The sequence below is a fragment of the Hyperoodon ampullatus genome, assembly GCF_949752795.1.
Source record: "Hyperoodon ampullatus genome assembly, chromosome: X".
NCBI lineage: Eukaryota > Metazoa > Chordata > Mammalia > Artiodactyla > Ziphiidae > Hyperoodon > Hyperoodon ampullatus.
The window spans coordinates 37,567,467-37,584,201 of NC_136913.1; the positions used below are offsets into that span (position 1 = coordinate 37,567,467).

The following is a 16,735-nucleotide window of genomic DNA, read 5'->3' on the forward strand; positions in this document are numbered from 1 at the left end:
GAGGGCTTCTCTTCTATGGATCAGAAATATAAACATTCCTGGTAAGACTAGATCTAGTTATTCACATCTCAATATAAATTACCTTAAGCAGAAAATGTGCTTGCTTTTACCTTTAACATGTCTTTTTCATTGAGAGAAGAAAAAATTAAGTTTTTAAGAGCTTGACTGAGTTCAGTAGACTACTACAGAATGCTACATGGCCTATGTGTGCAACAGGTATAGGAGCACAGAGAAGGGGGACAGAGGCCATATGTCTACAGGTGTCTATAGGGACACTACGAAGACACAAGTTTTTGCGACTTCTAGCCTGTGGGTAAGGGGGAAGACAGCAGACAATGAATGAGGCATTACACTGCCCCTGGGCATCATGTAGCCTCCCTTCCCACTGCAAGGGAGTAACTGAATGACATTCATGTAACCAATCCACATGGCACAATGAAAAAGCCCAACAACACAGTTAAGTAGATACAAGCACGGACACTGCACAGTTTTGGAGCTTTGGCCAGTTCCCAGACAAGAGGACATCCGTCAAGCTCACAGTTCTAGGAGCGGGGACATCGTGGACATAAGTATCTACTTTAGCCTATTTCTGGGCTTGGGTTTTCTGGGCTACTGCTGCTCCTCACACTTCACACCTTATTCTCGGCCTTCAGATCCCGAAGCCCTATAAAGCAGCAGTTGGCATACAACAGCTCATGGGCCAAATCCAGCCACTGCCTGTTTTGGTAAATAAAGTTTTGCTGGAACATAGCCACACCCATTTGTTTAAATATCAACTATGGCTGGCTCACACTACAACAGCAGATTTGAAAAGCTGTAATAAAAGACTATGACCCACGAAGGCCTAAAATATTTACCATCTGGCCCTTTATAGAAAAAGTCTGTTGATTCCTGCTCTAAAGCATCAAAATGCTTTCAACACGTCTTCCCAAGACTATCATCATCAGCCCAACTGAAATAATCCACTTCCATGTTTCTAGGTCTCTTCTTCATTCCCAATAATTTACAGAGGGGAGGAGTCTTACAGAAAGTAAAACTTTAAACTAGAGGGAAATAAGTAAGGTTTTGATGTATTACTTTTAAGGGCTGCCCATCCTTGGCCAAAGCCCTTTTTGGAAATACAAAAATGCAGGTTCTGTTACCTCCCTTTACTTTCATGTTTGGGGATCATGCTGGATATCACAATTGTGTACTCTTGAAAGACACTAACTCTGCATAAGTCTATTGCTTCTTCCATAGGAAAAAAGTAAAAATTTAGTTTAATATTCTTTCTGACCTGCTTCTCAGAAAGGAACCCAATTTTATTAGTAAGCAATATGTACAGCTTCACCCACTGAACAATGAGCCACCCCTTTATCAACTACCCATATCTAAAAGGGTAAATAATGCTTCTAAGAGGTATACAAGTAAGATGTTAATTCTCAAAAGTTGTCCTTTTTTTTTTTTTTAAACTAGGAAGAATTTACTTTCCATTTCCACAAAGAACAGAAGGCCCACAATTTGGAACCAGAGAGATGAAATAATTTAAGTCATGTTTTACATGTATACCACGAGATGCTGTGATTTCAACCCCACCCCTCCCAAAATATACAAGTGATCACAACCATCTGGTTCTCCTAATGGAATTCATGTAGCTTTAGCAAGGCATTTAAAAATTACTCAGAGTACCCCAAATTACCTCCAACCGAAGTCCTACAAATGGCATATTTGTATCACACATAGCGACAAAGTGAGCTAGAACTTTATTGAAGGCACACATTTCTCCTGATCGTTTGGTTTTCTTGGGTTCTACTGGACACAGATCATCAGACAACTAGAATTTAAGTAAAGAACGCAAGTGGGTTAAAAAAGTACATGTGATGCAATTAGTTAAGGCAGTTGTACTACCATAACAAAAGTCAAGGTTAACCAAGACAAATGTTAATTCATTCAACAAATATTTACTGAGCAAATATTGACCTGCACGCTGGAAATTTAGTAGTAAATATTATGTATTTAATAAGCTGTCTTTTGGAAAATGGTATACAATTATTAATTAAGAGACAAACATTTTCAAGAATACGTAGACATTTGTTACCTAAACCTTATTGCTGCTCAGTCTCTTAAAAACCATACCAAATTCTTTCCCGTTTAAAAATGGTTAAAGAGCACAGCAAAGTTAATACACGCAAACCCTGTGCTCATTTCTGTATGTGATCATACCTTGCGCTTGGTACTGCTTCTAGGCTGTTTCCCGTTTTTTGTACGATAAACTAATTCCTGGATGTTTTCCTTGAACTGCTGCAGCAGGAGGGCCATGACAGGGCTGTCTTCACGATCTGTGGCATTCACAGACATGAAGTAGTACTTGTATGACAGCTGTGTGGGTTTATTGGGAACCTCCAACATCTCCACAACCTAAAAAGGCCCCAAATCAGAAATGAGACTCAGAGACATAACTGATAAGTGTTGGATATTTTCCTCCTTATATCAAGTAGGGCTCATCCACCTAATGTGGATGCCTTTTTTCTTTAAACAAGGACAAATCAGTCATGATCTCAAAAAAAAAAAAAAAAGCACTGCAATTAAATATTTGTAAATATTTGTAATTACAAATATTAAATATTTGTAATTTGTTTTCTAAAAAAATAGATCAGGCTAAAGAACAATGCTAAAAGTAAATGCAACTATAAACTAGAGCAAATGGAACATTTAGACTATCAGCATTAGGTGTTCTTGAATTCATACCTTAGCTTATAAATTGAAAACATTTTCTGCTTAAGTCCAGCAGGTCTTCTAGATTTTCTAGAATGGTATCTATTTTAAATTGCCCTGCTGTCTCTCTTAACCAATGAAACAGCCTAAGAATTCCACTCTTATGGCAGAGGAAAAATGACAACTACCTCTCATACTTGGAAGCATATAAACTCTAATTTTTTAACTGAAATATACAGTCACTGTGAGGATAATAACATCAACAGTAGTTAACACTGATATAGAGCTTACTGTGTGCCATGTACTGTCCTAAGTACTTGACAGATGTCCTCCTAAAAACTCTATGAAGTAGGGATTCTTATCTTCATTTTTCTGATAAAGAAACTGAGGCACAAAAAAGTTAGGTTAATTGCGCAAGGTCTCAGAGCTGAGAAGTGATACGTTTTGATCCTAGAAGTCTGGATCCAGAGACCTTGCTCTTACTCACTATAACAGTTTACTATTTTCAAGGTCTACCTAAAATTTAAGAAAAGTCCCCTAAATACTTTAAGAAGTGAGAGAAATGAATGCCATTGGACAAGGCTCTTGACCAACACATACTTTTATGTCTCTGTTCCTGCCTCCCTTCTCTCCACCCCCTCCTCCTCACACACTCTCTTCAGGAAATTGTTTGGTCAACACGTAAGGATCAACGCTGAGGCACCTGAGGAAGTGGAAGGATTAAAAGTAAAATGGAACTTCACTAAAGATATACGGATGGCAAATCAGCACATGAAATGATATTCAACATCATCAGCCATCAAGGCAGCATAAATTAAGACTACAATAAGATACCACTACACGTCTATCAGAATGGACTTTTTTTTTTTAAGAAATTACTGTTGTGGTTTATGAGGTTTTTTAAATTATTAAGTTATTTATTTATTTTTGGCTGCGTTGGGTCTTTGTTGCTGCACGCGGGCTTTCTCTAGTTGTGGCGAGCAGGGGCTTCTCTTCGTTGTGGTGTGCGGGCTTCTCATTGCGGGGGCTTCTCCTGTTGCAGAGCACAGGCTCCAGTAGTTGTGGCACAAGGGCTCAGTAGCCGTGGCTCACGGGCTCTAGAGCGCAGGCTCTGCAGTTGTGGCGCATGGGCTTAGCTGCTCCGCAGCATGTGGGATCCTCCCAGACCAGGGCTTGAACCCGTGTCCCCTGCATTGGCAGGCGGATTCTTAACCACTGAGCCACCAGGGAAGTCCCGAATAGCTAACTTTTAAAAAAATATCACAGTACCAAGTACTGGCAAGAATTGCAGAGCAACTAGAACTCTCATGTATTGCTGGCAGGAATGCAAAATGGTCTGGCCACTTTGGAAAACAGTTTGGCAGTTTCTTATAAAGCTAAACATACACTTAGTGTATGACCCAACAATCCCACGTTTAGTTACTTATCCAAAAGAAAACTTATGTTCACAAAAAAATCTATATGCAAAGGCTTATAGCGGCTTTATTCACAATTGCCCCAAACTGGAAACAACCCAGATGGCCTTCAATGAGAGGCTGGTTAAACAAACTGTGATACATCCATACCATGGAACACTACTCAGCAATAAAAAGCATGAACTATCATAAATACAACGATACGGATGAAAATCAAAGGCATTATGCTGAGTGAAAGAAACTAAACTGAAAGGCAAATCTACAGAGACAGAAAACAGGTCCATGGTCACTAGATGAGAGTGGGGGGAGGGTCTGATTATAGGGGAGAGCATGCGGGAGTTCTGGGGGATGATGGCAGTTACAAAACTGTATGCATTTATTAAACTTCAGACACTAAAACGTCTGAATTTTTACTGTATATAAATTATATCTCAATAAAGCTGGCAAAAGTAAAATAGCAGGAAGACATTTAAAGGCAGTAAGACTTTCCTCTGTTCTTAATGTCCATGGTAGTTTTTCCCACTACTATGAATGTATCGTCCCTAAGTGAGAAAGATGCAGGATGAAGGGTAGTATACATTCAGTTTTGGTCTAAACCATGTGAAACAAATTATTGCTTTATAGTAAATCACTAGTCACTGAAACTTAAAGCCTGGCTTTTTGTTGATACTAAATAAGGTCAGAAAGTAATAAATTATAACCATTTTATTTTGTGTGTGGCTGGGTACAAAAGATCTTTGTGTGTTCATAGGTTTGATTATTATGTATATCATTTCATACGTAGACCGGGCAGCTCACGGAGAACTGAAAGAACAATCCTCTGTCACGTCCCAGATCTAGTTTCACAGCTGGTATTTTAGAATTCAGAAAAAAGTGAACTTCACATCAATGACAGACTTATTCAAAGACATAAGTAACCCTAACTTAAGATATATCAGGCTACCTTTTTATGACAGTATCTTTTAAAAGTACAGCTTAAAACCTTAAAAAAAATTCACTCCCATTACCTTCAACCAACAATCCTGAATTAAGTTGTTTCAAACACCTTAGAATCTTATCTAGAAGTATCTACTTGGTGTACACAAAAATTTCTACAAGCAGGAAATATATTTATAAAATACATGAGTCCATATTTCAAACTCTTGCAAATTTTAACCAATTCAATGATCTCAAAGAAACTACGAGAAAACATCTAGAGTGTAAAAGGAATGAGGATTTTACTGTGTACTGAAAGGTACATGCAATCAATAAAATGGATATATATGCCTTCAATCAGTTAAGGATGAGAAAATAAAGCTACTTTAGTCAGCCATATTTAAAAGGCAGCATTATGCAAGTTAACATTTGATTAAAACCAAACAAGTTTATCTGACACCAAAACATCTCCAAACCTTCACAGTAGTTGCTTTCAAATTTTTTCTTACACAGAGATGCCTCATTCCAAGCAGAAACTAGGCCTCACTACAGGAGAGATCCTAGGGTGAGGGATAGAGGCACACCTTATATTCACCAACCCTGCCTAATCATTATATAACTTCTTACAGACATGATTTTCCTCTCTCCCTCATCCCTACCATCTCTCTCCCCTCTCCTGGGCTGAGAATCACTATACAAAATTCAAATATCCAATAAAATACATTTGCAAGTTAAACCAAACAATAAATTATTCAAGATACTAATAGAATTACTGAACTCGATCACCCAAATTACCCCTTTGCATACTTACAATGTAGTATTGTGGAAGACGGGTAAGTTTAATGAACAGCTTATTCTTAGAAAGGTTTCCAATAGGATGGGTTGAATAATTGGACAGCTGCAATGTTTCACTGCTTATTGTAGGCAAGTGTTTTATAGATTGTTTGCAACGCTGTTGTCCAAGCCAAAACCTTAAAAGAGATAATCCAAATCACAAAATCATAGACTTTTCTGATTAACTGTGTGCTACTGATTTATAAATAGATTATTAAAGACCACTAAGAAACGAATTAATATGAAATTTAACTGAACTAGTAAAAGGACACATGACCATAATGATGAATCATTTCTCTAGTTTTGTACTGGACTGTTAGTTCTAGTTCTAGTTTAAGGAGCTTAAATTGCAGTGTGAATGGTTTTTAATTAATAAGGTAGAATTAACTAATATTAAGGCTGAGACACTGTATCAGTTTATTATAGGAGATGAAAGATTTCCTATGGTTTATAAGACAGCACAAACTAATCTCAACATCTTTTATAAAATGCCTGAAGTGTTTATAAAACAAAACAGAACAACAAACAACAAGTATAAAAGTATCTCATTTTTCTGGTATCACTGGAGATATTCAGTCCCAGTTTTTATACTGTGCATATAAAGTGACAGGTATGCCTAGCAGGTGCCAGTAAGTGTTGCTTACCTTCTTCCCCTTTCTCTCAGTTAAGCCACCAGATTTCACTTTGATGCTTCTACTATAGTACTCCTCTTATTCCTTTTATCTGACTACCTATCCTTGAGGCTAGGATACCATATAATATGTGAAAAAGGGATAAAATGATTGGTACACAAACTCTCACTGATCCACAATGAGACAACTCAAAAAATAAGAATACAAATTTAGAAGCTTTTCATAGCAACGTAACAGTGTGACAACATCCAAGCTCATGATCAGTAGGCTTGCCTTGCATAACAGGGCACAGACCAGTTTGGATGTTGTTGCATTTTTGTGGTGAGCCGCATGTGATACAAAATGTGTACTAGTCATGTGCAGTAAAACCATGTTTAATATATAATATTTTAAGGGCACTTTGTCAACTATTACCCCCCAAAATGGACAGAATCTGGAAACTGCTTTTTCACCCTGAAAAACAAATTTAACTACAGCTTCACAGGATCAATTGCTAGAACTGACTATTAATAAAAGAATGAAAATAACTTTTTAAAATACACCAATACTTGCCTCATTTTGGATGACAGTTAAAAACGAATATTCTGAACTTGCAAAAACTGCTTTCAGATCTCTACTTCCACTCTCATCAACATACCTTTGTGAGAGTGGTATCTCTACTATGTACGTTATTTTTTAAAAAACATGGAAACACTTAAGATACACATTATCTCCTGTGATTTTCATCATCATCAATCCAACCGAGATTAGATAAATTACAACAAACCAGAAACAAGCTCATTTGCCACATTAAAAATTCTAAATCTATTACAAATGTAATATACATAAATTATAAATGTGTGAATAGTAAGTACAAGATATTCTTTAAAGCATATATGGGATTGCTATTTCACTCAACTTTTTTGTTATGACTTTGCGCAACAACAAAAAAAATTTGAGTGAGATGGGGCGGAAGATGGTGGAAGCGTAAGACGCGGAGATCACCTTCCTCCCCACAGATACATCAGAAATACAGCTACACGTGGAACAACTCCTACAGAACACCCACTGAACGCTGGCAGAAGACCTCAGACCTCCCAAAAGGCAAGAAACTCCCCACGTACCCGGGTAGGGCAAAAGAAAAAAGAATAAACAGAGACAAAAGAATAGGGACGGGACCTGCACCAGTGGGAGGGAGCCGTGAAGGAGGAAAGGTTTCCACGCACTAGGAAGCCCCTTTGCGGGCGGAGACTGCGGGTGGCGGAGGCGGGGAGCTTTGGAGCCGCGGAGGAGAGCATAGCAACAGGGCACCATATACAAAAATAAGCTCAAAATGGATTAAAGACCTAAATGTAAGGCCAGAAACTATCAAACTCTTAGAGGAAAACTTAGGCAGAACACTCTACGACATAAGTCACAGCAAGATCCTTTTTGACCCACCTCCTAGAGAAATGGAAATAAAAACAAAAATAAACAAATGGGACCTAATAAAACTTAAAAGCTTTTGCAAAGCAAAGGAAATCATAAACAAGACCAAAAGACAACCCTCAGAATGGGAGAAAATATTTGCAAATGAAGCAACTGGCAAAGGATTAATCTCCAAAATTTACAAGCAGCTCATGCAGCTCAATATCAAAAAAACAAACAACCCAAACCAAAAATGGGCAGAAGACCTAAATAGACATTTCTCCAAAGAAGATATACAGATTGCCAACAAACATATGAAAGAATGCTCAACATCATTAATCATTAGAGAAATACAAATCAAAACTACAATGAGATATCATCTCACACCAGTCAGAATGGCCATCATCAAGAAATCTAGAAACAATAAATGCTGGAGAGGGTGTGGAGAAAAGGGAACCCTCTTGCACTGCTGGTGGGAATGTGAATTGGTACAGCCACTATGGAGAACAGTATGGAGGTTCCTTAAAAAACTACAAATAGAACTACCATATGACCCAGCAATCCCACTACTGGGCATATACCCTGAGCAAACCATAATTCAAAAAGAGTCATGTACCAAAATGTTCATTGCAGCTCTACTTACAATAGCCAGGAGATGGAAGCAACCTAAGTGTCCATAATCGGATGAATGGATAAAGAAGATGTGGCACATATATACAATGGAATATTACTCAGCCATAAAAAGAAATGAAATTGAGTTATTTGTCATGAGGTGGATGGACCTAGAGTCTGTCATACAGAGTGAAGTAAGTCAGAAAGAGAAAGACAAATACCGTATGCTAACACACATATATGGAATCTAAGAAAAAAAAATGTCATTAAGAACCTAAGGGTAAGACAGGAATAAAGACAAACCTACTAGAGGATGGACTTGAGGATATGGGGAGGGGGAAGGGTAAGCTGTGACAAAGTGAGAGAGAGGCATGGACATATATACACTACCGAGCGTAAGGTAGATAGCTAGTGGGAAGCAGCCGCATAGCACAGGGAGATCAGCTCGGTGCTTTGTGACCGCCTGGAGGGGTGGGATAGGAAGGGTGGGAGGGAGGGAGACGCAAGAGGGAAGAGATATGGGAACATATGTATAACTGATTCACTTTGTTATAAAGCAGAAACTAACACACTGTTGTAAAGCAATTACACTCCAATAAAGATGATAAAAAAAGAAAAAAAAGAGAAAAAAAAATTTGAGTGAAGAGTATCTTGTCTGTATATGTTCACTTTCAATGAAATACACAGATTTTGAATTTTTTCTTATATTTTTTGTTCTGATTTTATGTATTGAAATGCAATTTTATGTCTGTTCACTCTAATAAAAAAAATGGGGGCTTATATTTTGAACATGTTTTTTCAATTCTTTTTTCTAGAATTTGTTTTCACTGCATGTTATAAAAAAAGTAATCACATGAACAGATGCCCAACACCATTAGTCCCTAGAAAATGTAAGTAAAAACCAGTCAGATACCTGTCCCACTCACTAGGATGGCCACTGTCAAAGACAGTAACGAGCGCTTGCAAGGATGTAGAGAAATGGAAACCCTCAGACACTGCTGATGTCACTGTAAAATGGCACAACTACTTTGGAAACTAGTATGGCAACCTCCTTAAAAGCTTAAATTTACTGTATGATCCAGTAATTCCATTCCTAGGGGAATGAGAAGTCCAGCCATATATTTGCACATGAATACTCACAGCTGCGTTATTCATAAGAGCCAAAAAAGTGGAAACAATCCAAATGTCCATCAACTGATGGATAAATAAAATGGGGCCTAGCCATACAATGGAATGTTAGTTAGCCATAAAAAGGAACGGAGTACTGGTACATGCTTCAACATGGATGAATCCCGAAACATTATGCTAAATGAAAGAAGCCAGTCACAGAAGACCACATACTTTATGATTCCATTTATATGAAATGTCCAGAAAAGAAAAATCTACAAAAACAGAAAGTAGATTCATAGTTGCCTGGGGCTGAGGCTGGGAATGGGGATTAATTGTAAATGAGCATCTTTTTGAGGCAACAGAAATGTTCTAATTGTTCTAAAACTGGATTGTGGTTATGGTTGCAAAACTCAGTAAATTTAATACAAGTCACTGAATTGTACACTTAAAATAGCTGAATTTTATGATATGTAAATTATATTTCAATAGTTATTTCAAAAAAATTAATGTCCCATGATAGATTAGTGATAAACTGGTCATTCACCAAAGATCATCTGAGAAGCACCACTGTAAGTGACAACCAGGGGACCTTTCCTATAAATAATGTGAGTTTAAGTATAGATACACATTTGATAAGTTTAAAGCTTTTGGGACTTGACTTTCTGGTTTTAGATTATATTTCTATTAGCTGGAACTGCCCAAAACCGTAAGTTATGCAAGATGTGAATTATCGAGATTTAAGTATTTAAATCCCACTGAACAGTCTGGCCCCACACCCTCACTCCCCCACCCCGCCATTTGCCAGTTTGGTTTTAATCTCTGATATTTATTTTTATCCCTTGGAATTCTGTTTTATTGATTTAAAAAGAGTCTGTTAGAGTTGCCATAATGGTACCTTTGTGTACCAGGGTGGTAATGAAACCTCACAGAATTATCTCTAGCTCCATTTTCAATTTTATTTAGTTTAACAGTCTGAAGCATTCAAAGGATTCTGAGACAAACTGAATGACAGTATTAGAGAAGCAGAAATGACTACTCTGAAAGTGTCAGTTGGTAGATTCATACCATGAAGATTATCCCAGATAAGAGCAAATAAGACTTTATTGCAAAGAACACTAGATACAATAAAATTCACTGTGTAAGTGTTTGGTAGAGTGCTTGCACAGGAGAAAATGTGGAAAGGAATCAAAGCTGAGTGTCATGCCCTTCATACCTATATTTGCTCTAGAGGGGAATTTGATACAAAGCACTGACATCTTGGACCTACTCCAAGAAAATTTAGATTCTAAGTACCAAAAGGTACTCAAGTTTCATGTCATAAACATTAAGGATAGTGGGTGATCAAGAGCAATGATGGAGAAGAAAGCATTATCTTGTCAAAAGAAGTTTCCATTGTTAGTTTTGAGCTAAATAAATAGGCTTACTTAAGTTGCTGAATCCAAGGAATGATCCGTTTCATATCATCATTCACAGACTTCTCCATGTCATCCAGTGTGGCCTGGTCTATAGCATAAAGCACTTCATTAATTAATTGCTTACATGAGACACAAGATAACCAGGTAGCCCAAAATTTAAATGAAAATTATTGTTTTAGGCAGAAAGTAGTGTTATTTTTGAGTCAGAGAAAAACCAAACGAAACGCATCAAGAGGCATAAATTAACCTAATTTGTTTTCCCTCTTTAACATTTAGGGAGAGTTACAGTTAAGATAATTAATAGCAAATGTACATTAGCAGGAAGAACAAGTAACAAACAACACGAATTAATTCTTTGCCTATAGTTTAATTACCAAAACTCTTAGTCTAATTAGTTAATATTATTAATTTGTATGTATTTAAAACTCATAGTATTACTAGACTTAGAACCTTAAAAATTATAAAACTCCATTAAAATGTTTATTTATTAAACACAAATGATCTCTGGCATAAGCATGAGCTGTTGGCTGAAGATTAGCTTGCTAAATGTCACTTAGAATTTTTAATGACACTAGAAAATGCTAATAATACAATGTTGAGCAAAAAGCAAAATATAAAATGAGTTCAACTAAAGAAAAAAGTATAGAAAAAATTAGAAGAGCACTGCTATGGATTGAACTGCATCCCCCCAAATTCATATGTTGAAGCCCTAACTCCTAATGTGATAGTGTTTAGAGGTGGAGCCTTTGGGAGATAATTAGGTTTAGATAAGGTCATGAGGGTGGGCCCTCATATAAGATTAGTGCCCTTATAAAGAGGCACCAGAGAGCTTGCTCTCTCTCTCTTCCTGCCATGTGAGGATACAGCATGAAGGCTGATGACTATAAGCCAGGAAGAAAGCTCTCACCATAACCTGACCATGGTGGCAACCTTATCTCATACTTTAAACCTCCAAAACTGTGAGAAAATAAGTTTCTGTGTTTAAGCCACCCACTCTGTGGTTCTCTGTTATGGCAGCCTGAGCTAAGACAAGCATATATCCCCTAAAAACAATGATTACCAACAGGCAACTATTTTTTTGCTTCTCTCATTTTTACATGTTTAGTTTTTCTACTTATGAGTACGTACTGTGTTAATCATCAAGAAAACAGTTAAATAAAGTTTTGAAGAGCAAACAACAATTTCCTAATGTGTCACTTATCATTTAGCCATCATAAATGTGATGTGATTCAAAGTAATGAGGCCAGTTTTCCATAAGCAGTTCATAGAAAAATCTATCTTTATAGCCATACGATATAACCAGAAAGCCTTTTATTTTCATCAATCTATCTACCTTAATATTAATTTCAAATGGCAAATGTGCTAATATATTCAAGAACACCATTCCATCAGCAATACAAAAACACTAAGTTCCTAGTATTTCATCATTTCAGAACACCAACTTGGTAACAGAACATGCTAGAAATCAAACTTCAATTTCTACTGTGTTTAAGCCAGAAAAAAAATCCTTTCCTACAGGATTCTGTACCCTGAGTCATCTGAGATGTTTATACTGTCATAAATTTGTTCTTCAGCCGTGAATGACATTAGATTGTAGTCTTCTCCATGACACCCAACTATTAGTGGTAAAATAGTTAATCTAAGAAAAGATCAGCCATCAATATTATTACTTTTACATAGGAATAACAACATGAATGTACTTCATACTGATAAGTTTAACTTCTGGTACAAGAGAGTTAAAATGGGCCCCAAGGAATAGACATCAGCCAGAGTTATTCCTTCCATATCTACTCTCTATACACTGTTTATACCACCCCTCCCAATACCTAATGGCAAAAAATTTTTATTCTGCTTTTGTTAAAAGTATTTTTCTTTACACTGAGTGAGTCTATCATTTAGTAACTTACCAAGTCCATAAAGCATCAACTGGAACATTCCAGAATGCAAATCTACAAAAATGTGTAGACACTCCGAATTACCACAGGGCTCCAAGATGGGAACAACAAGAGCTGGAAGTGCAGTCTCTATGGAAGCTGAACAGTTAAGAATTAAGTTATATTTCTATCTGAATATCCCCCCCCCAAAAAATACATATATTTCTCAGTGAGTAGAAACGAACCAACTACTGAATGATCCTGAATGTTACAGGAAAAACATAATTTTGCTAAACTGGGTTAGTAATATTATGTCACTTAGTAGCTCAAAAGAAGAATGTAATCTACAAGGTGACCTGAAACAAACACACCCATCTCAAATACTACAGCAAAGAAAAAAACCCTCCAAGATTCCTTTAAAAAGGTTAAAATAGCTCGTGAAAATTTAACCTTATCAGTGAGCTGAGTTCTAGTTTTACTTTCACTCAGTAATTACTAATAAGCTAATTTGAAGGATTTTCTTTCTGATATAATGGGAAAATAATATTGTTTGGTAAATAGAATAAACTTCATTTATGGCCTAAATATTTTTAATGCCATTCTTCATAAAGAGAGGTTTTTCTGGCAATTAGGGCCCATGTATTTAAAAAAACCTTTGAATGCTATTAAACATTGATTATAAAGGAAAAGTTTTTTTCAAGTTATTTATGTACCTCATTTTCAAGTCACAGATGAAATAAGAACAGAGGCAACTGCTAAACACAAATTCCCAAAGCTGCCAATATACTCTTTCTAGAGTTTCACAGTATTTCCACCAGGCCCGATTAACTTTCCCCTTAATCTCACAAGTTGGTATAAGACAATCCAGTAAAGGAGCAAAGCCCTGAAAGCACACCATGTGCTAACTGAAAGCACACCATGTGCTCATCAGATTGATGACCTGCTAAAGGAATATGCTCTTCTGGTTACCACAGTCCTTTAAAGCTACACTGGAGGAGAAAGGCAGGGAGTGAGTAGAGTGGTAGCGTAGGCCCAGCCCTTCACCAGGTGTGACTTCTCTGTGCTACTTTGTTAAACAAGGACAATGACATCTTCCTGTCCATGCCATGGGTTCAGGAAGAAGCAATGACAAGCTTGTAAAGGTGCTTTAGAAAGCAAAGTGCTCAATAATGTACATTTTCTGTATTTATGTACCAAAGAAACAACCCAAAACCTCGTTATAAATTTCAACAATTAAAATAGGTGATGTTGCCATTGGTACTGTCTATACAAACAAAATAATAAATCAAAAAAAGATTGCAGGAAACATATTTAATCAGAGGAAAGCAAACTGCTTTCAAGTATATCTAACATGTTTGCATACAAATCTTTAACATGCAGGTCCAGCATAACTCATCTAAAACAAACAAACAAAAAAACAGGACAAAAAAGGCACAAACGGGAATTTCTTTTACAATATTCTATCATTCAGACCAGTGTGACAAATTTAAAAAGTGCTCAGAGATTTGAAGCAGAGTTGCTGATTTTTAAAATATATCTGTACTGTCTTAATTCCTAATGGGATAGGAATGTATTCTTTAAAACAAAACTATTTTTAAAGTGTAGCAACGGAGTAAAACTAATTCTGACAATTGGGATGAAAACTATAATTTCAATCTAATTAACAAAATTAAAAATTTTTGAAAAGATAGGGCAACAGGGAAGAATAGAGAACACAGTCCAAAAGATAGAAAATACTTTGATGTACATCTCTGAACATATTTTATGGCTGCCGATGTCCGTATTTTTCTTTACAGAAAATAAAATATATAAGGCCTTAAGCATTTAAAGGCAACAGGTTTTAATGGAGTGTATCCAGAATGGAGAAACTTATGAAGGGAGAATTAAAGGCCGTGCAAAATGACTGGGCTGCACACTTCTTCCTGCAGCAGGAATATATACAAATCTCCTCTTTCATTTCTCCCTATCTATTTATTGAGGATAAGATGAGGAATGTACCAATAGACAATAATATAAAGTGGGAAGACTGAAGAGAAGCAACTAAGCCCAATTAGGGATGGCTGTGTGTGGTTCACAGCTTCTGAACTGACCTCGAGACCCCAAATCTGGTGCTGACAGAGCACAATCCGAGGGAGAGCACCCTGGCTTCCTAGAGTCAGGTGATAATGACAAGGGGCCGCAGGGCAAGTTACCTTTAGTGCCTTGAACTGCCTTTTTAAAATGTCTCTCCCAGAGTCCTGCCTACCCTCCCCTGAGACATTCCCACCCTCCATCTCCCACCCTCAAGAAACCACACAATGCCCCCTGGGCTGTCTAAAACCTGCTATCTGTGCACTCCCCTAGCCCTTCCTTGAAATGCTCCATTCTCCCGAGCTACTCATTTCCTTGGCTTATTCTAGTGAGGAGTTGGAAGAAAAGCCAGCTAATTAAGGGTAATTGCACTAAGGGGTTCGCAGAACAGACTATGGTCCCTGGTCCCAGCAAAGGATCTGACTAAAGTTTGCTTTCCCATCACAAAAGAGATCAAGTTAAGACTACATAGAGTATAAATGCATGAACGTGAATTTAAAAAACCAGTTAAAAGCATATGTTCTAAAATGGTGGGTCAGCAGAACTTTTCCTACAGCAGTCCTTGTTTCCAGAATTGTTCTGATTAAAGCAGGGCTGAGGGGCCAAACCCCACATCCAGGAACCTCCCTCTCCTTCAAAAGTCTCCAAAGCACCTTTCTCTAACACCGAGGACTCAACAGACTCATAGGGCTTGAAAACCACTACTGTAGCACACTCCACTACAGTAAGAGATCCAGGAAGAGCCTGGACTAACATCCTCAAATTACAGATGAGGAAAATGGGGCCCAAAGAATTTAAGTGACTTGTTCAAAAGCAGAAGAGCAGCTGAACCCACATCTTCTGGCTACTCAAGCAGTGACATCTCTACAAAATGCTGCTAAAGAAAAATCTTCGCAACTTACGTGAACAACACGCAAAACTATTCCTAGGTAAACACACGTTCACTCCATTTTTTAAAGTAATTTAAATATCCCCCAGGCAATCATACTGAGTTTTTTTTTTACTTACTAAGACTTGTTTACAGATGAAACTAAAGTAAACCAGAGCCTATCAAAAGATCATAAAGCTGAATTTTCTACAATCCCAATGATATTTTAGAATTTTACTATTTTGAAAAATTAGAAATAATTAAAATTAGAAAAATTAAGATTGCAAAAATACTGTGGGCACCAGGTAATCACAGCCAAAAACAACTGGGGTAGGAATAGTAAATATGCTCATTGTGGTACTATGAAACTATATTCCTAGAATGAAAGCACTTACTTTGTAAATGACTGACCGTCCCCATCTGCTCTGAATATACCAGGTAATTAGAAGATTTTTCACTATGTGTGCATATCTGTATTTCTTATTTTGAACCCTGTTAAGGTATTAACAACTCAAAAACATTTTTAAAAAGACAAGGGATATATTTTGCTTCATTCAAACAGGCATTATTTCATAAATACATTATAAATATTTGCAAAGCTGCCTTAACCTTTTAGAAGAAAAAACAAAAGAAGATTCATATTAAAATGTTAAAATAGCTTCTATTTCAATAGGAAAGAAAAGTTTTAAGGAGAGTTGATATACATACATTTCAAAAATAAGGTCAAACTAAATGAAAAAGAAGAAAGTAAGGGAAAAATTAAGACAAGCTTGGTAGATCGCAAATTAAAATGCAGCCTCTACAACAAAATCAGTATATCAGGAAAAAAATCATTAAGAAAGACTCTTCAGAAAATAAAAGTGGATACTAATTTAAACAAAAGAAAGACAGAAATGCCAATTTAAAAGAA

The 16,735-nt window shown here is 36.8% G+C and overlaps 1 protein-coding gene across 1 annotated transcript in view; it reads right to left on the bottom strand.

Moving 5' to 3' along the window:
- MED14 (mediator complex subunit 14) overlaps window positions 1-16,735 on the bottom strand; it is a gene marked incomplete at its 5' end in the record, with an annotated part of 72,816 nt that overhangs the window by 38,204 nt on the left and 17,877 nt on the right. The window contains 5 exons of the mRNA XM_079727352.1: window positions 1,679-1,813; window positions 2,203-2,397; window positions 5,836-5,995; window positions 11,023-11,101; window positions 12,921-13,046. Of these exons, the coding sequence (XP_079583478.1) occupies window positions 1,679-1,813; window positions 2,203-2,397; window positions 5,836-5,995; window positions 11,023-11,101; window positions 12,921-13,046 (695 nt within the window). The remainder of the gene's footprint in view (window positions 1-1,678; window positions 1,814-2,202; window positions 2,398-5,835; window positions 5,996-11,022; window positions 11,102-12,920; window positions 13,047-16,735) is intronic.